Source organism: Arvicanthis niloticus, chromosome 3, assembly GCF_011762505.2.
Source record: "Arvicanthis niloticus isolate mArvNil1 chromosome 3, mArvNil1.pat.X, whole genome shotgun sequence".
Lineage (NCBI taxonomy): Eukaryota > Metazoa > Chordata > Mammalia > Rodentia > Muridae > Arvicanthis > Arvicanthis niloticus.
In genome coordinates this window covers 2,565,626-2,585,155 of record NC_047660.1, presented here as the reverse complement: position 1 = coordinate 2,585,155, position 19,530 = coordinate 2,565,626, and the positions used below count along the sequence as shown (strand labels likewise).

Genomic DNA, 19,530 nt, shown 5'->3' with positions numbered 1-19,530 from the left:
GAAGAGGAAAAAAAAGTGTTTCCTGTGGAATAATTTCAAGTTTCAAGTTTTGGTGACTCCATTGTTAGTATATTTCCACTCAATGTTTTCAGTTCCTATGAGCCAAACATTTGTGATGACCGAGTTTTCATGTTGATACCAGCCACCATGTGCAACTGTCATGAAACTTCTGACTGCAGTTCATCTTATAGCTGACTTTCTATCTCTTTAGATTTCAGACCTTCCAAACATACCAGCGTTCAACTAAATGAGGAATTTACTTTATTTCTTCATATTAGATAACCCTTTTAACCAAGATTAATTTACCATAAATGGTTATTATCTATAATATATAGGACTTAAGTAGACAAGATTAAATTTCAAAACAGCAATTACCTTAAGAGACCTAATATGACTTTGAAGCTTTCCCTAAATCTAAACTATCCCTGTCATTTCTATGTATTTAATCACCATAGGGTCATTTCTTAGATGAATCAGGAAAAAAATGCCAAAGCTCAACCATTCAGCTTTGACACCAGGTGTTGCGGCCACTTTGGTCTGTGGGTCAGGGTCCAGCGAAAGAGAGAGTGGGGATAAAAGGGAAGAGACACAAAGAATAGAGACAAGACAGAGGTTCTGATCAAGTCTTGTTTATTGAAGGGAAATCTGGGGTATTTATAATCTTTTGCCACGTGCCTTGTAGGCGTGTGGATACCATGTGCGCCTTGCAGCTAGGGTCAGTAAACAGCAAAACAAAATATGTGGGATATCAGAGTGTGCTTCAGCTGTTATAGGCTGTTGAAAAAACAAGTCTCACATCCGGGTATATGGCTCGAGATAGCTGCAAAGCTGATAGCCGCTTTCTGCTACAAGTCGGCTCCCAACAACCAGGTACTTTCCTAGGCAAACCATTTTAAGGAAGAATGCTTTTAATGTCTGGCTCAATATCCTGTGGGGATTCCCTGTGCACTTCTCTTTTTAGTTTGTTGTGCTATGTTTTGAATGAAATATATGAAGAAAAGCTTATCCAGAGTAGGTCTGGAATTAGAAAAGCAAGCACTTAGATTAAATGGGCACCTCCCCCCCACCCCCAATGTCAAAGTTTAAATGGTGGCTTCTAGATTAGCTGCAATTAAGGATCTGCCTTAACTCGTACTTGTTTGCCCTGCACTTTCAGCTGTTATCAGGCGCTGGTTAACTGGAAAACACTACCACTCAGGAATAAAAAAGGAAAATAAATATCCTAGCATTACTACAAAAATCGGCCGGGTCTTCTGAGACCCCTTCTGTGTTCCCAGGGATCCTGTAGTTTGAGAACCAGTATTATGTGGGTTATAGATTTTGTGGGAATCAGCTTCTTCAAACATCACAAGGCCTCAGAAAATAATTTTCCTTCGAAACTCAACTGGATAAACGTAAAGCTAAATGTACTTCATGCTTTTGAACCAGCTTTTAAAAAAGCCTAAACTGCATAAAAACCACTCACGTTTTTATGTGTATACGCTGACCTACTGTAAAGACATGTATTTTACTAGTCTAAACCCAGATTTAGAACGCGGGCCAAACCTTACAAATTCTCAAGATTTCCGGAAAGCATTCCGTCATACTTGGCATACGTGGCACGTTCTTTCAATTTCCCTATAGTATGTATAAGCCTTTTTTCTACTAGCCATCTTTTTCACCCTCGCCCCTGCAACCTCCGGAGCTTGGTGGGTCACCGGAAGCAGACTGTTCACTGAGCGCCGAGGTCCGCTCGAAAGTACTGAGCATGCGTGGAAGTCGCGGCCGTCTCGCCCTGTGAAAGGTCAGAGGTCTCCAGAAGGGCCTTGTCTTCTACAGAGGAAGAACTGGTTCTCCTCGCGGCTCCAAGCCGTGAGGGTCTACACTGGGAGCTCTGACATCCGGCAACCCCGTTCCCAAACCCTCCCCGAACTACCGGAAGAAGCGGACGTCCGGCTCACCTGCACTGACGTACTTCCTCTCCGTGCAGGAAGAGGCGGGCTCCGGCCGAGCGTGCACGCCCACCGGCTGCGCATGCGCCTTCTTCCCGGCGGCTCCGGAGCGCCTCGCCGGGCCGACTTCGCTCGCTGGTTGAGAGTGCGCCTGCGCGGTCGCTGGGGGCTCTCCACCTCCGCCTCCCTCCCCTGACGCCCCGCGGGGGCTCCGGGCCCGGCGGGACCATGTTCACCAGCACCGGCTCCAGTGGGCTTTGTGAGTACCGGTTCTCTCATCCTTGAGGAACCCTTCGCTCCATCCCGAGTACTTCCCGGACCCGGCTTGGGGCAGTGGGGACTCGGGTTTGCAGGAGGCTGGGGGCCCCTTGCCTCCCGCACCCAAGCCTTGTCAGTTCTTGCGCTTAGGGAGCAGCGGGCGCCGCCCCCACCGTAACCCTGAGGGCCGAGGGGGGCGCCACGTCTATTCCGCGCCGGGCGCCTCCCGCTCGGTGCGCAGCAGCTCCTGCCCTGTTGCAGGTGGGCTGGGCAGTTAGGGTCCGGCCGGGTGCCCCGCTCATCTCGTGGCCCGGGCCCACGGACGCACTTGCTGGCTCGAGTGCGGGGCTGGAAGATGTCCCCGTGGGTGCGACGCTGGAATCCTGCTCGGTTCCCTCTCCCACCTTCATTCATACAGGCTTCTTTGGGACCCACCTGATTCCTGGAACGTGTGAATTTCATCCTCCGCTCCAGAATCTGTCCCCTCAGTTTTAACTTCCACCGGTACTTCTTACCCGTTGTCCCTGAAGAGTTTTTGCGAGCTGAAAAACTGAACGCTTTCAAGTGAAGTTAGGAAGTCATTTGGCAAGAGAATGCAAGCTTTGCTTCTGGATGCCGCTGCACTCGACAGGAGTGTTAGCAGTGGTCAAGCAGGTAGAGGGCGGAGAAGTTTATTCAGACTCCCAAGCAACTTTTTCCCTCGGCATTATGTTGAATTGACTTTAGAGAGTGGACTCTTAACTAAACAGTGTTGAGATGAGGCACCGATACACCAATAACAAACTGAACGAGCTGCAATTCCCAGTTTCTTACCACTGTTGGTATTTCCCATCTCTGCGTGTGAAGTTAATGTTGCTAGAGCACAGACGTGCCTGGCATCTCCAGATGGTACGTTCTGTTGTGAACGTCACGAGACTTTCAGAGAACACTCCTGTTAACATAGTCTGAGAGTGAATAAGTATCAGAGCCAGCGACATAATTTAAAATCATCTGCACCATCTCAGGCTTTGAAGTAGGTTTAGTGTTATGATCTCTATATTTAATAGCTAATTTAAGTTACGGAATCTTTGGCGTATTTGTCCCAGAATCCATCAGAACTACTAGAGAGTTAGTCTTCAAACTGCTGTTTGGATGAATAAAGTAGTGTGGCTTTTGAAGGGTTACAGTATGTGGGTGGATCTGACTAACAGATTTCTTCGATTTTAGTTGTTCTCAGCATATTGAGGCATCCTTTTGCACCAAAAATAAATGTAAAAGCTAAAAAGTGAGAGTCTGAGAACATGGCTCAGTAGGTAAGAAGCTTGTCTTGCGGCATGAATAGCTGAATTCTAATTCTCAATACCCATGTAAAAGCCAAGGTATGGCAATGTGTATCTGTAACTCACCAAAGAAAGGTGGAGGCAGATTTCCCCAGGGTTTTGCTGGCAGCCAGTTTACTGTGTCAAAAAAAAAAAAAAAAAAAAAAAAATGGAGTGATTGAGAAAGACATGCCAATGTCAGCATACACACAGGTATACACATGCACACACGGAAACACACACACACACAGGAGAAATCTGAGAGCACCACGTTATGGATTAGGTTGTAATCACATTCATAACACAACTTTAAGGAAGGTAATCCTTTGTTACGGCTGGCACAGGTGAGTGTTGAATTCTCAGGGCCAATGTTGTCTATGGGAAGCTGAGATCATAGGCCCCTCTAGAGCGCTCTTGAGCTGTTTAAATGTGTTCAGAGTGGAGGAGTTAATGGAATGGCTCCAGCTCTTCGGTCATGCTTAGGTGTGCATTTAACAAGTATCCAGGACCTGTGAATTGTTTGGTTTTGGAAACATGGTGTTAGGCAAGTAATAGGTTCAGTGCTTCTGATGTTGACAATAAAGCTTAGTGGTGGGTCTTCCTAGATTGGTCGTTTGGTAGTTCCTGAATGTCAGTGACTTTCCTTGCTTCAGGGTTTTCTCCTACACTCGACAGAGTGATATCCTTTAGGTAGGCAGCTGTGTTCCTCCGTGGTGGTTAAGTCAGAGGCTTGATCCTAAGGAAGAAGCATCCTCAGAAGGGTGATTGATATACCTATGCCTAGACGGTAGGACTGTCCATCCTTTTGGCCATTTCCTGCAGCTGCCCATCTGACATTTGTGATTAGGAGATAAAGGTGCTTTAGTGTTGACACTCAGCTCCCCTACCCCCAGGTCCCATTCATTCAGCAGGGGTCTGCTGAGTCCCTCCTGAAGCCTTGCATGGTTTATGTCGACAGTAATGTGGTAAACAGAGTAAAGAAGTCCAGCATCAAACAGGTTAGTGAGTGACTACAGTGCTTCTCAGTAGTGTCGTGTGCACAAACAGGTTAGTGAGTAACTACAGTGCTTCTCAGTAGTGTCGTGTGCAGTGGATGATGGCAGAGGTCAGTCCTGGTGGAGTGCTGCTCTGTGTTTGGGGAAGAAGCCTGGGGAGTGGAGGAGCCAGTCATGCTACCGTTCATTCAGAAAATTGTTTTGAAGAGAGGAAGCAGCATGCACAAAGGCAGAAGAAAGGACAGCAGGATGTGTGCAAGGTTCTGCAGGAGGCTTGTGCTGCTAGGGCAGTGAACCCGGGGGAGGGTGCTTGTGACTGTTTCTTTGTAACTGTTTTGTTCTGTGTCAGTTAGGATTGGGTAAAAGTGCTTGTAAATAGTGTGCATAATGTAGTTTAAATTCCCATATGTAGACTAATCCTGTCACTAAATAATACATGTAATCATTTTATTAGTAAGTATTCTCATTACGCACAGCACAGAATATTTGCTATGTATGATGCAGCAAGTAAGGACTAATTACCATGCTTAATGTATTCCAGGTCTAGTTCCCAAGCAATTCAGTGTCAAGGGGGGGTGGGGGAATGACAGCTGTGCTCGGCGCAGTTGGGGAGAGACTTGGTTGTTAAGATGATTTGCTGGTACAAGGAGTGGTATTTGAGCTGGTTGTTTGAGGGGTGAGGGGTTGTTATAGGCCTAACAGGCTGAGCATAGGAAGGCAAGGACAAGAGGCCAGAGCTAAAGAATTAGGGTCTTGTTGATGACCTTGGAGTGAACAGGCCTGAGGTAAGGTCATGAGGGCTGTGGAAGGAGTGACAAGAACTGGGGCCATTCTAATATTTACAGAGGGAGAAGCAGAGGAGTTGGGGAAGCAGACTGAAGAATGGCTGAGGATGATGTATACGTGTGTGCACTTGCATGTGCACATGCACGCACACGTGCACGTGTGAGTGTGCACATGTTTGTGTGTGTCTGTGTGCTCACACACCTGCTTGAAGATGCCAAGGAGAGAATTCCAGGGTAGAAGCAGTTAGTAGACAAATGATGCCAAGATTCAAAACAAAGTCTGAAAAGTGACCTTTTTGGAAAGAAGGAGCACACACATAACCTTTCCAGAACAGCTCGTCCAGTTGTCATAGAGATAAGTGAGATTCTGGTGACCAAGGAGTGAGTGGGATGAGGAAGTGACAGCGAGTTGGCTGCCATTTGAGAATGTGGATCACCAGGGGCAGACTGGAGAGCTGCACTTTGAGGTGGTCACAGGCACAGGGAGAGGTTAAGTCTGGAGAGATGTCAGTTATGAAAGCGTTTGGAAGAGACCCAGTGGGGAGTGTGAGCTTGAAGAGTCAGGAATAAATGAAAGGGCAAAGTCCTGAGGTGCAGGAGGAAATGACAAGGTCTGACCCTTGTGAGTCTGCTTCTCACTGTAGGAAGAAAATGGGAGGTGGTTTTCGGTGATGGAGCACAAATTCCCACATGCTGCTTGCCCTGGCAGCAAACAGCCAGCCAGCTAGCCAACCCAGAGCATCCCAGATGCCTTTTTGGGTCCCATCTCTAGAGTGACTTTCAGAAGGGCTAATTTGGGTACCATAAATCTGGGCTTTCTTTTCTTCCTTCTCTGCATTCTGAAATTTGTCTTTTTAAAGGCTCTCTATGAGAGTCAGTGGAACAAACATTAAGGCAAGAGACTGGCCCACAGGAAGGGTCAGAGGACAGTCAGTCTGTGGGGAGATGCTCAAGGCCTGATTAAGATTGTAACACTGAGAACAGGCAGTGTCCTAGTTTCTGTTGCTGTGATAAAGATACCAACTTGGGGAGGAAAGGGTTTATTTCCCCTTATAGTTTTCAGTCCTTATGACAGGAGGCTGGGACAAGAGCTCAAGTCAGGAACCTGTAGCAGTAAAGCAGAGGCCATGAAAAAGTGCTGCTTACTGACTTGCTGCCCATGGCTTGCTCAGCTACCTTTCTTTTACAACTCATTATAACTCAGAACTACCACCTACAATGGGCTGGGCTCTCCCACATCAGTTATCAGTCATTAATGAGGAAATGCCCTACAGTCATGCCCCCAAGCTAATCTAATGGAGGCAGATCTTCAATTGAGACTCTCTCTGCCTACATTTGCCTATATTTATATCAAAAACTAACCAGTATAAACAGCATAGGGAAGACTTGAAAGGTTTGAGGCAGGCAGGGTGTGTTAGTCAAGTGTTTTATATTGAGGGGAGGTGATGGGTTTCTGGCAAGTGCAGCTGCTTACATTGTAGTGTTACCTTTCACTAAAGTAGGGAATTGAGAGGAAAGAGAAGCTCCTTTCTTTGGAGGATGAGGTGTCTGCAGAGTCCCATTGGAGGTATACAGGGCATGCTCAAGGAGTGAGCATGAAGCAGAGGTGAGGACAGAAACTGGCAGTAGAGGCTGAGTGTAGAGCTGCTGGCCATTCTGTTCTGTGCAGGGAGGCTAGGAGGGGCCAGCAGAGCAGGCAGTGGTGGACATCTTGTCTCTGGCCCAGTTGGACCTTCTGTCATCAGTGCAAATGTGCATTCTTCCATGTCTTCATGCTGTCCCTTTGTAATGAATATCCGTCCCCAGACTGGGATCCTCCTGGTGTATCAGCCCTGTCTGGCACTTCTCTGTAATATGGCCGGTCTAGACCCTGTAGTTAAGTATGCCATTTGTAGTTTTGTTTGGATTCAGTCACTGCTATTCCTGACTTTCTGTGCATGTTGAGTGAGATTCCAGCCATGTGTTAATTTTGGTCTCTGAGCTAAGCTTGAGCCATAGGCACAGTTTCTTTGTTAAGTTTCTTGGATTTGGCCATCCCTGTGTGCTAATTCCATTTTATCACTATCATTTTATCAAGATTGTTTCACAACTCACACTCAGCCAAACAAACAAACAATTCAAAAGGGGTCTGGGAAGGTGGCTCATGGTTAAGAGCACTCATTACTCTTCTGAAGGTCCTGAGTTCAAGTCCCAGCACCCAAATGGCAGCTCACAACTGTCTGATACCCTTTTCTGGTGTACAGATGCACATGCAGACAAAAGTATTCCTATATATTAAATAAACAAATCTTAAAACAAACAAAAACAATACAAAGAATGAGGGCTATCATCTGGGCACTTCATCACCTTCCTGTTTGTTTATATTTACACTCAGCTGTGTTCTTTCGTCTACTCGTTACATTTTTCTCTTTTTAAGGCTATCATTGTTATATTTTTTTTAGCACTCCTCTGAGAAAATAAGCCTAGCACTTGGCCGAGCTGATGTTTTGTCCTGTGGATGCATCAGAGTCTCTTTGGAGACTTCTAGAGCTGGGAGCCTCTCCACTTGCTGCTCCCTTCACCTGGGTGTGCATCTTTGCATGGTGAACAACTTTACTTGTCCTTCAGATCCCTCATGATAGAAAGGACAGTGGTATTGCTATGGTAAAACTCCTACCGTTTTGCCTTGCTAAATGTTTGGTTGGTGTGAGTGTCACCTGGTCTCTACTGAGCTCTCAAAGATATGGAGGTGTATATCTCCATTGACTTTTGTGTGTCCCGCCCAGATTCTTGGAGCACTCCCTCCCAGTGGCACTTCATGGAAGCCTGTTTTCATGTCTCTCTGCTTCTCACCACCTCTCACCTTTAGCTCTCTGAGGTTGTCTTCTATTCATGGGACCAGCTGTGATGAAGCTGTGTCATCACACTGCCAACTCTGCTCTGGACAAAGTGACTGGAGTCATGTGATATTGAATGGTGCTGTCCCCTCTCCTTTTAGGATTTTCAGATACTATTTTATGTGTGTGATTGTTTGTCTTGTGTATATGTGTGTGCACCATGTGCATGCCTGGTACCTGTAGAGTTGAGAAAAGGGCACTGAATTCCCTGGAACTGGAGTTGTGGAGGGGTGTGAACCTCTACCGGTGTGCTGGGAACCAAACCCAGGTTCCTCTGCAAGAACAGCAAGTACTTTCAACTGCTGAGCCATCTCCCCATCACCGCAAATAGTGCATCTCATAGTAGTTGTTGTCTTTCCTTTCTTTTTCCTTTTCAGACAGCATCTCATTCTGCCCAGAGAGGCTTTAGAATTGCTCAGTCTCTTCCCAGTGTCCCCAGTGCTGAGGCTGTAAGTGTGAGTTGCTACACCCAGCTCTAGTCCTCATCTTAGTGGAATGTTCTCTGTTTCACCCCCTCCCCAGTCTCTTCATTCCCTTGAACACATTCACATAGTGTCTTTTATATCTACAGAAGGCTCGGGATGTGTAGGCTCATTCCAGGGAGTCATTAAGGACAGAAACTGCGTTCTTTGAGGTAACAAGTTGTGTCAGTTGATTTCTGTCAACTTGACACAATCCTAGAGTCATTTGAGAAGAGGAACCTCAGTTGAGAATGTGCTCCCCTCAGATCACCTGTAGGCAAGTCCTTGAGGCATTTTCTTGTTTGGTGATTGATACGGAGGGCCCAGCCCACGGCGGGTGGTGCCACCTCTGCGTAAGTGGTCCTGGGTTCTGTAAGAAAGCAGGCTGAACAAGCCAATGGAATGGAAACCAGTAATCGGCACCCCTCCTTGGCCTTTGCTTAGCTCCTGCCTCCACGCTCCTGTCCTGACTTCCTGGATACCCTCACTGCTCCTGAGGTCTCTTAGCTCCTGGCCATCTAGACTCACTCTTCAACTGAGGATAACAGGTTGTGATCACAGGCTGATCATGCTGTGACAGGAGGAGAAGTGGAGCCTGAATGTCAACTGCCCACAGTGGGATGGGCCTTTCCACATCAGTCCTAAGAAAATGCCTCACCAAGCTGGGCATGGGGCGTATGCCTTTAAGTTCAGCACTCAGAAGTCAGAGGTAGGTGATTTCTGAGTTTCAGGGCAGCCTGGTCTACATAGAAAGTTCCAAGACAGCCAGTGCTACACAGAGAAACCTGTAGGAGGAGCTAAGGTGGGAAGAGTAAGGAGAGGAAGAGGAGGAGCTAAGGGTGAGACAGAATGAGAGAAGGGACATGGAGGCTGATGTTTGTTTGTCTGTAGCAGTCAAAGGCAGTTGGTATATCTAGGTTGGGTATTGGATTACACCTCTGATTGTAAGGTTATCTTGTTATTGATCATTACTAAATATATAAGCCTTTGGATAATCTAAGCATTAGAGTCTCATTTGTACTGAGCCCACATGGTTGGCAGGATGGTCTGGGCAATGCCCAGCCTTGCAGAGACAGTGTGGAAGATTGGCAGAGCCATCTCCCATGCTGGCGTCTCATGGGTGGCAGGGCTGGTGTTTCTGGCTGGCCGTTTCTAGCTGCTGCGTGGCAGCTGAGCTAGGCAGAGATAGTCGGCTTCACCAGTAGCTGTTTTTAAATAATTACTACAACAGAAACCCTGTTTCAAAAATCAAAAAAGGAAAGAAGTTAGGAAGGAAGGAAGGTGATGCCTTACAGATATTCCTGATGCCTAGAAGCCAGTCCAATGGTGGCAGTTTCTCAGCTCATAGCCCCTCTTCCTGGTATGTCAAACTGACAACCAGTAAGGCATGAAGTACCCACTAAGACACCAAAATATAAGGCAGCCTCACAAGAGGGAGCACCACACAGAAATACAGACTACACCTAAGTGCCTACAAATCCAAACTGGGAAACGGGGAAGAAAAATTTCTCACCTGTGAACAAACACTGAACTGTTAGTACACTGAACTGGATTCTTGTAGCTTTTAAAAATGAGCCTCTGTGTCGGGGCATCTATTATCTAAGATTGGGAGCACACAAACATACATTTGGTGTTTTACTGCTACTAAACTAAATTCTGAGAACCCAGAAGAGTTACCAACCCACAGAAATGGTCTCTAAATATCTATCTGTTGAACCAGTAGACAGAACAGTGAAGGGACAGACAGCCTAAGCCTAACAGTGTTGATGACAGGCACAGTATATGTGCATCACCATTCTCTTAGCTAGGGTCACTATTGCTGTAAGGAAACTCCATGACCGAAAGCAGCGTGGGGAGGAAAGGGTTAATCAACTTATGCTTCCACACCACTGTTCTGGGGATTGGACACACGTCAGTCCTCAGTTCTACGGCTCCCTGGCCCCACAGGCAGTGCCATACCATGCAGGTGAGCCAGAGCTATACAGAAGTTAGCTGAGTGTGGGCCCTAAAGAAGCCCAGTAATGGAGTCTCCTGGTGGTCTCCCCTTTAGTTTCTGCCAGGACTTCCCTCTGTGATAGCTGTAACCTGTAACCAAATTAACCCTTTCGACTCCGAGCTAGTTTTGGTTATGGTGTTTATCACAGCAGTAGATTGGAATAGCTCAGCTTTATCATCTTGTTTAGTTGTCTTTTGTTAGCAAAGGACAGTTTAGTTGGGTTTTCAAAGGTGACTCTAAGCTTGATGCGTTTCTTCTTTAATTAAGCCTGGGTTCTCCACACTCTGCCCAGCTCTTGGCTTTACTCATTTCATAAAAGGGTTAGGACGGTATTTCTAAAACACCAGGAAACATATGGCTTTTTATATATTTTAGCTAAGAAGGAAAAGCATTAAACATTAACCAGAGAGGGAGAAACTTAAGGGAAAGATATTTCTTCACATTGAAAAATGGAGATTAGCCACCTTTTAGAAAGTTTGGAAATGAGAGATAGAGCTATAACATCAGTTCATTTTACTTATCTGTTCTCTTCCTGCACATTTATGTGTTTATTGTAAAGTTACTGATCTTGTTGCTATAAAACTACACATTCTTTAAACTTCTTTTTTTTTTTTTTTTTTTTTTTTTTTTTTTTTGGTTTTTCGAGACAGGGTTTCTCTGTGTAGCCCTGGCTGTCCTGGAACTCACTCTGTAGACCAGGCTGGCCTTGTACTCAGAAATCCACCTGCCTCTGCCTCCCAAGTGCTGGGATTAAAGGCGTGCGCCACCACCGCCCGGCTTCTTTAAACTTCTAATTGTAGAAAATCACTAAGAATAAATAAATGACATTTATTGACATTTGGGAGTTTATTTTTTTAACTACAAACAGGATAATCACTAAATAAACAAAAAACCAACTTACCACATTCAGACATTACTTTGTGTATGACTTTATTTTACCCAACAGAATCTTTTGTATTGTTTTGCTTTTTTTGTTTTGTTTTGGAGACAAGGTTTGGCAATATAGCCGTGGATTGGCCTGGAACGCATGAAGATGGAGATCTTCCTGTGTCTATGTCCTGGGATTGACAGTGTGTGCCACAACACTTGGGTCCGACAGAAGCTTTTACGGTGCAATTGGGACTTTGTGTTTGCTTTTGTGGTGTTCTGGCTTTCCCTGTAACTATAAGCATTTGTCTAGTGTGCTGTTCTTGAATAATGAAGCCCCCCCATTTCTTCTTTATTATAATAATGCTGAGTGTACTTCGATTTCAAAATATTTCTAGCACTGCAAGAAGGTATAAGAGACCAAGGATGTGTGCGGTTGATAGAACGCCAACCTAGTGTGCATGAAGGCTTGGATTCCATTTCTAGCACTGCATAAAACCAGATGTGGTTGAGCCAGTCTGTGCAAGTTGAGACTTGAGGGTCAGAAGTTCAATGTCCATTATCTAGGGAGTTTGAGGCCAACTCAGGATCTGTCTTTAAACAAAAATAAGGGTTAAGTAGAACATACAATAAAGCGTATGGTCATAACTTTTTGGCACAGTGCCAAATTCCAGTTCTTAAGAGTAGTACAAAATTAAAACTTGACAAGTAGTTTGGGAGAAAAAGACTGCTTTACTTAATCTTTCCAGCTGCTCTGTAAAGATTATAAAGATAGCTATTATTTTCCTCATTGGAAGCCAATGCCCTGTCTCATAAGCTGAGATTTGACCGATGGCCGAGATTCATGTCCTCCATAGGTCACACAGTTGACACCCTGGTCTCTCCCTTCCTGCAGCAGGACCAGGATCCACTTGCTTTCAGTAGGGATGTGCCTGTTTTAAATAGATCTTTATACCATGCATGTATGTGTGTTTCCTTTCCCCACTTATTGTGTGTGTGTATGTGTGTATACACATGTCCCATTTTGTATTCACCTTGAGCCAGTTTCAGTTTTAGTAACAAAAGTGAACCTTTCCTCAGTTGCTTTTAAGATGCACTTGTACATAAGTTTGATACGGGGAACTTGATAAGTCATTTACTTCAGCATTTTGGGAATATGTTTTGGGAATAATGGTACCAAGAGGGCTTGAAGTTTTGACTCTCGGAAGAATAAATGAGAATTATAATTAAATCCTCATTTTACTTTATTTTAACTCATTGAAGATTTTGTAGATGTATACAGTGCATCCCAGATGTATGTATGTGTGTGTCTATGCGCACGTGTGTGTGCATTCATTTGTGCAAGCTTTTGTGGTGAGTGTGTATGTTCATGTGTGCATGTGTGTGTGTGATGAGTGTGCATGTGTATGTGTACGTTCATGTGTGCATGCGTGTGTGTGTATGTGGTGAGTGTGCATGTGTATGTTCATGTGTGCATGCATGCGTGTGTGTGTGTGTGTGTGGTGAGTGTGCATGTGTATGTTCATGTGTGCATGCGTGTGTGGTGAGGTCAATGTTGATGTCTTCCTCAGTTGATCTCCACTGCATTTTTTGAGACAGGGTCTTTAACTGAGCAAAGAGCTCATTGGCTAGACAGGCTGCCCGCGAGTGTCAGGAGTCTGTCTGTCTCTGTTCCCCACCCCCCACCCCCAGCTCTACGGTTACAGATTTTACATGAGCACTGGGCATTGAACTTTAGTTCATATGAGTTATAGTGGCATTCTTCTTGACCATTCTCTCAGTCTCTTTAATGTAGCATGACACAATGGAGAGAGTGGACGCTAATATTTGGCTGTATTATTTTTTAATGATCAGCAGTGAAAATTAATACTTCCAAGGCGCTTAGCAACCCTGCAGTAAAAAAAAGCACTGGGAAGTTGGCCCAGCATATAAAGTTCTTGCTTGGGTAGTCAAATAGCTTCTGTATAAGTGATTAGACTGGAGCTCTGATTCTCAGGACCCACGTAGATGTCAGGTGGCAAGGTGGGTGAGTGTGGCTGCTCCCCTATAATTTCAGCCATGGGAGATGGAGACGAGGCCAAGCCTGACGGTTAGTTCTGGGTTTGATGGCAGATGCTGCCTCAGAGGGTAGTATGCAGAGCAGAGGATTTCCAACATCAGCCCTGGGCTTCCACATACATCCACACAAGTGCACACTCACCTGCACACAAACATAATATATACACGCTCACCACATATGCATGAAAAAATTCTATACTTGGTGTGTGTGTGTGTGTATTGTAGGACAAGAAAGAAACCATCAGGAGGAGTAGGGTGGGGACAGGAGTGTGATAGGGAAAGGAACAAAGCATGGTGACACACATGCATGAAAATAGTGGACTCACAAAAGGCTAGTTAAAAAGATGTTTTAACTTACTGAAATTCTAAGCTGCTTAGAGATGAAAATCCATATGTAAGGAGAGCAAACTCTTAATGCTGGCAGACTTGATTCTCATTTACATACTTGCTCCTGTGTAAATGTTATCACGTGAGCGTGTGGACATGTAAACATTGTTCTTTTCTTTTCCTCTGCTTCCTTTCCTCCCTCCAACCCTTCCCATGTCCCATGTCCCCTCTCCCTTGCCAGTTGATCACCTCTTTTTCTTATTACTGTTACATTATTATTGTTCATTATTAGCTATGTGTGTACTCTCTGTGTTTCTCTCTCTCTCTCTCTCTCTCTCTCTCTCTCTCTCTCTCTCTCTCTCACACACACACACACACACACACACACACACACACCTTACTTGCGTGTATATGATTTGTCCACTTTATATTGGATAACCAACTAGGGCTCATCCCTGGAAGAGGCTAACTCTACCTCCCTCAGCAGTCATTAGTTGCCTGTTGTTTTTGTTGTTGTTGTTTTTGTTTTTTGAGACAGGGTTTCTCCATGTAGTCTTGGCTGTCTTGGAACTCACTCTGTAGCCAGGCTGGCTTCAAACTCAGAGATCCGATTGCCTCTGCTGATCAGAGGTGGGCGCCACACTGTCCTGCTTATTAGTTGTCTGTTGGTCTCTGTCTATTGTGTGGGACCCAGTGAGACTTTCCTCTTCTGGGTCAGCACGTCTACTGCTATTTCATTGTTTAGGCACCATATTGTTGAGGTGTTGCGGATGTAGCTTTCCTGTCATATATTGGAGACACAATCTCATAGGAAACTTCTTGGTCATCTGGCTCTCAGAATCTTACTGTCCTGTCTTTGCTCTTCCTTGAGCTTTATGTGCAATGTCTTTATTGGGCTGTGCTCCCCATGGTCACTTGATCTCTGCATTGTGTCCTGTGGTTTTCTGTAATGGTCTACATTTGTTGTAAAAAGAAACTTCTTTGATGAAGGATATGAGCTATACTCACTTGTGGGTATAAGGATGAGTTTTAGAATGCAGTTAGTTGTTATGTTGGTTTAGTAAAGTAGTGGTCATAGGTTCTGGTCTAAGATCCATGAGCTCACTAGCCCTGAAGAGTTGGCTAGGTTGCTAGTACCAGGTATGATTTTCCTCCTATAGAGTGGACCTTGAGTCCAGTTAGACAGCTGCTGGTGACTGCCAGGATATAAGTGCCACTATTGCACCTTTAGGGATATTTTGCCATGCTGGTTGTTGTTACAGCCATTAGGTGTCACAGATGGATTATTGATTGGATCAATAGGATTATTTTCCTCTGCTGGTACTATGAAATCTATACTGAGGGAGGAAAGCTTTTAGGTTAGATCTAGCTTGAATCACTGTCTACAGCAGTGGAGACTTACATTCAACCTCTGAGAGCCAACCAAGGGCAGCAGCAATAGCCTGCATTGCTTACTGCTCTTGTGGGGAACATTTGAACCCAAGTAGTATAACTTCATTTGATGAATGTACTTATATATATACACACTTATGTATAATTTTAGGTAAATACAATAATACAATTCCTTGAGGTTTTATCAGACATCTTTAATGTTATTAGTCTTTCCTTCTACCCTCTCCTGTATGTAAACATTTTTGAAATCAAAACTGGGACAAGTGTTATATATCCAGGAATACACAGGGAAAATTAACATTAATTTAACCACACTAATAATCTCCAAAGCTGACTTGTGATACGTTTGTTTTGTCTCATGAATTTGAAGCACGCTTGCTGAAAAAGAAAATCACACAGACATTTATTGTTGAAAGGATTAGTGTCTCACAGTCACTTGCCCACCCACCCAGCTGAGCTGCATTGACATAGCTTTCCTATAGGTATGTATGTTTTTTTCTCTTAGGCATGCAGATAGATACACAGAAATGTGTGTATCTTTGGTTTAATACAGAACTGGAGTTTGGATGTACATGTTATGTCTTCTCAACATTGGATATTTGAAATCACAGGTTTGAATGGTGTTAGCACTTCTCTTACTAATGTTTCTCTCCAGTATTTTCCATTGAGAAACTTGTAAGCTGAGCATCTCTGGCTGTTGACTGTCCAGGAGCACATTGTTGTTTCTTTGTTGTCCTCCTTGGCTTGGTGGTTTTTCGTTGAACACCAGGCAAGCCCTCTACCCCTGGAGCTGCACCTTACGCCCATTGCCACATTTTTTTTTCTTTTTTAAAGGACAGCTTTTATTAATATTTTTTAAAATTTTATCTGTATGAGTGTTTTGCTGCATTTATGTCTATGCAGGTCATGTGTGTTAGGTGCTTAAGGAGGCCAAAAGAGGGTGTTGGATCCCCTGGATTGGAATTACAGATAAGTGAGCTGCCATAAGGGTGCTGGGAATTGAACCTGGGTTCTTTAGAAGAGTAGCTAGTGCTCTTATCCATTGACCAACCTCTCCTTTCTACCCAGTGCTCACATTCTTTCTCATTTTATTGATTGATTGATTGTATTTTCAAGACAAGGTCTCACTGTGTAGCCCTTGCTGTCCTGGAACTCACTATGTAGACCAGGCTGGCCTTGATCTCACAAAAGTCCTTCTACCTCTGCCTCCCAAGTGGGTGGGATCAAAGGTGTTTGCCACCACTGCTGGCCAGTGGTCACATTCTTGAAGTCATCCAACAGGAATAATCACAGGTGTGGAATTACAGGATCAGAGGATGGGAAATTGTACAGCCAAGCCTGGATGAGAAGCTTGGATTCCTCCTCTACGATTGCCAGGGTTGAGGGCAGGTTTTCCTCACCATACTTTTGTAATCATTGAACATGATAATTTAAACCGTTTTGTCAATGGAGAGATTAATTATTCCATTCTTGTTCTCTTTATCCAGGTTTTTGTGAGCTTGGGAAAGTGAATTATTTCTCACATTTTGTGTGTGGGTTAGCCATTTGTCTTACATTTTTCATTTCTGTATTTCGGTATTATTTCTGTAATTTCAAGGAATGCATCTGTGTGTGCATGCATGTGTGCGTACACACACTTTTTTTTTTTCAAGACAAGGTTTCTCTTTATGTGTCCCTGGAACTCTCTCTGTAGATCAGGCTGACCTTGACAGTGATCTGCCTGCCCCTGCCTCCTGAGTGCTGGGATTAAAAGCTTGTGTCACCACTGCCAACCACAGATATTTTTTAATTGATGAATTTTTGGCATAATCAGTAGATTCCACTATGAAAATGAGCAATGAGCCTATGTTTGTGAGTTCAAGGCCAGCCAGGACTATACAGTGAGGCCCTATTTTGAAAAGAAATGTACAGTGTACCTTCTGCACTTTGCTTCCTAATTATGTGTCATATGTGTATGGTGTTTCCAATGTGATTCAATAGCAAGCCTCCCCTGATTTGTCTGTGGGTTGATTTTTATATGGAAAATAAAAATCATTAGCTCTTCTAATATTCATTCCTATGGTTGTGTATTTATTGTGAAATCAGGGCCATGGTTGCACTTACCAGGAAGTCACCCTCTTTTCTACCCTGGTTCAGGCTGGTTCTCTGCAGCTGCTCTTTGACTCTTGTATTATCTATCTTGGCATCTTCCAAGACAGGGTTTCTCTGTGTTGCCCTGGATGTCCTGGAACTCACTTTTGTAGACTAGGCTGGCCTCAAACTCAGAAATCTGCCTGCCTCTGCCTCCCAAGTGCTGGGATTAAAGGCGTGTGCCACCACCGCCTGGCTGGAGTGAACTTTTCATGTGAGGTCATAGGTTGTGGACTTACTTGCTTAGACTTTATCTGAGCTCCTGCTTGTCAGTATGTGCACCATGTGTGCACAGTGCCTACTGGGGACAGAAAAGAGTATCAGATCCCCCGGAACTGGAGTTACAGGTGCCTGTGAGCCACCCCATGGAGATGCTAGGAAAGGAACCCATGTCCTCTGCAAGAGCCATCTTTCCAACTCTCCCACTTTTTTTTTTTTTTTTTTTTTTTTTTGAGACAGAGTCTTAAGTATCTCCTGCTTTAATATCCTACACCGACTTGAGCTTTTGATCCTCCTGCCTCCACCTGAGTCCTGGGATTCCAGGCATAGTGTTGCCACCCTGACCAGTGTGTGATACGTTTCAGTGGAATGGGACTCAGCGCTTCATGCATGCTAGTCAAGCATTGGCCAGTTAAGCTGCTTACACCAGACACTTGGTTGGGGCAGGAGCTGGCAAATGGAGTGTTGAGAATTTGATAGTCATTCCAGTCAGGTGGGCTTAGCTTTTCTTGTAAATTTTGTCTCTGAGTGAAGTTGTCTGTCTGTCTGTCCAGCATCCCATCTTCCTGTCACCCTCACTGTCATCTTCTCTGAAATTTGATGTCACCCCAAGCTCACATCTCCTTTGAGACTTGCAGCCATGTGTGTGCTGCTCCCATCGTAGGATGTTACTGTAGGATTTATTTGCTGGCCTAAGCCTTTTTTCCAGGTAGGCTGTCTGTGAGAAAGAATGTAAAGTAGGCTTGGGAGGGAGATCATGGCCCAGGTGGCTCAGGGATGTGCTCAGTGGCATTGCTGCCACTAGAGGTAGCTTTAAACAGTGCGTGGCTCAACAGTAAAGGCCATTTAGTCTTCCTTAGTCACAGCTCTCAGTGTGTTCTTACAGATACCTCTCTGACAGATCAGTTTCCCACTGTAACTGAACAGGAGGCAGGCTGAGAGTTTTCAGCCAACAATAAAATGAGTAGAACCAAGGGCTTTGTTTTGTTTAGAAGTGTGGTTATTTTTGCAATTATCATCTCTAATTACCAAGGGATACAATTACCAAGTGACAGAGTTCTCTTTAAAATTGATGCATGCTGATTACAAGGTGGGGACTTCCAGGACGAGGTGGACACTGCCGCTCCTGTGGTGGAGAGAGGGTGAGGGCTCCACGCTGTGACCTCGCATGTCCTTTCCCAGAGCCTCCCTGTGCCCTGTCTCATTTGAAAGGGTACACTTCACTGGCATCTTCAGGGTTGTTATCTCAAGACAGCTGGATAGGAGGCGCAGCAGACAAGGGTGCCAGTTCACGGTGTCAGGCTGGGATTCTGTCTCCCCCACTCTCTGGGTTCCTTGCTTTTATTTGTCTTTTCACTCTTTTGGACTTGATTTTAGTGTTTGAGGTTTAGAGTGGGGCTTTTCTTTCTTCAGTGGCTGGAGGTGTATTAGGCGGTTTCTAGCCTTTGTCTACTCACAGACTAGTGAGGGACAGGGAGGCCATGTAGACATTCAGACTTAAATGGCTTCTAGCCTGATCCCCTGGGGATTTTTACCAGAGAGGCTACGTCCCTTAGGTCCCTTAGATCACCCGAGCTCTGAAGGCAGGCTCCAGCCTCTTTACCCTGTAAATGTGCACTTCATGTCCCTTAGATCACCCGAGCTCTGAAGGCAGGCTCCAGCCTCTTTACCCTGTAAATGTGCACTTCATGTCCCTTAGATCACCCGAGCTCTGAAGGCAGGCTCCAGCCTCTTTACCCTGTAAATGTGCACTTCATGGGTGGCAGTTTCAAGTGGGCCAGTCTAGGGATGCACACAGCCCATCTGCTTCTCTCTGATGTCTTAGCATAGGTCATTATAGTATGTTGTAGCCCTGGTGTCTACCTGACCTTCCTTTTTGGGTTGAGGAGCTGATCTCTCCACACCTAGACTCTTCCGGCATGTCCCCAGGTTATTAC

The 19,530-nt window shown here is 45.0% G+C and overlaps 1 protein-coding gene across 1 annotated transcript in view; it reads left to right on the top strand.

Annotated features, from left to right (window-relative positions):
- Positions 1-1,971: 1,971 nt before the first annotated feature.
- Positions 1,972-19,530, top strand: part of Ubac2 (UBA domain containing 2) — a 148,026-nt gene continuing 130,467 nt past the window's right edge. The window contains exon 1 of the mRNA XM_034498812.2: positions 1,972-2,190. Within this exon, the coding sequence (XP_034354703.1) occupies positions 2,160-2,190 (31 nt within the window). The 5' untranslated portion in view covers positions 1,972-2,159. The remainder of the gene's footprint in view (positions 2,191-19,530) is intronic.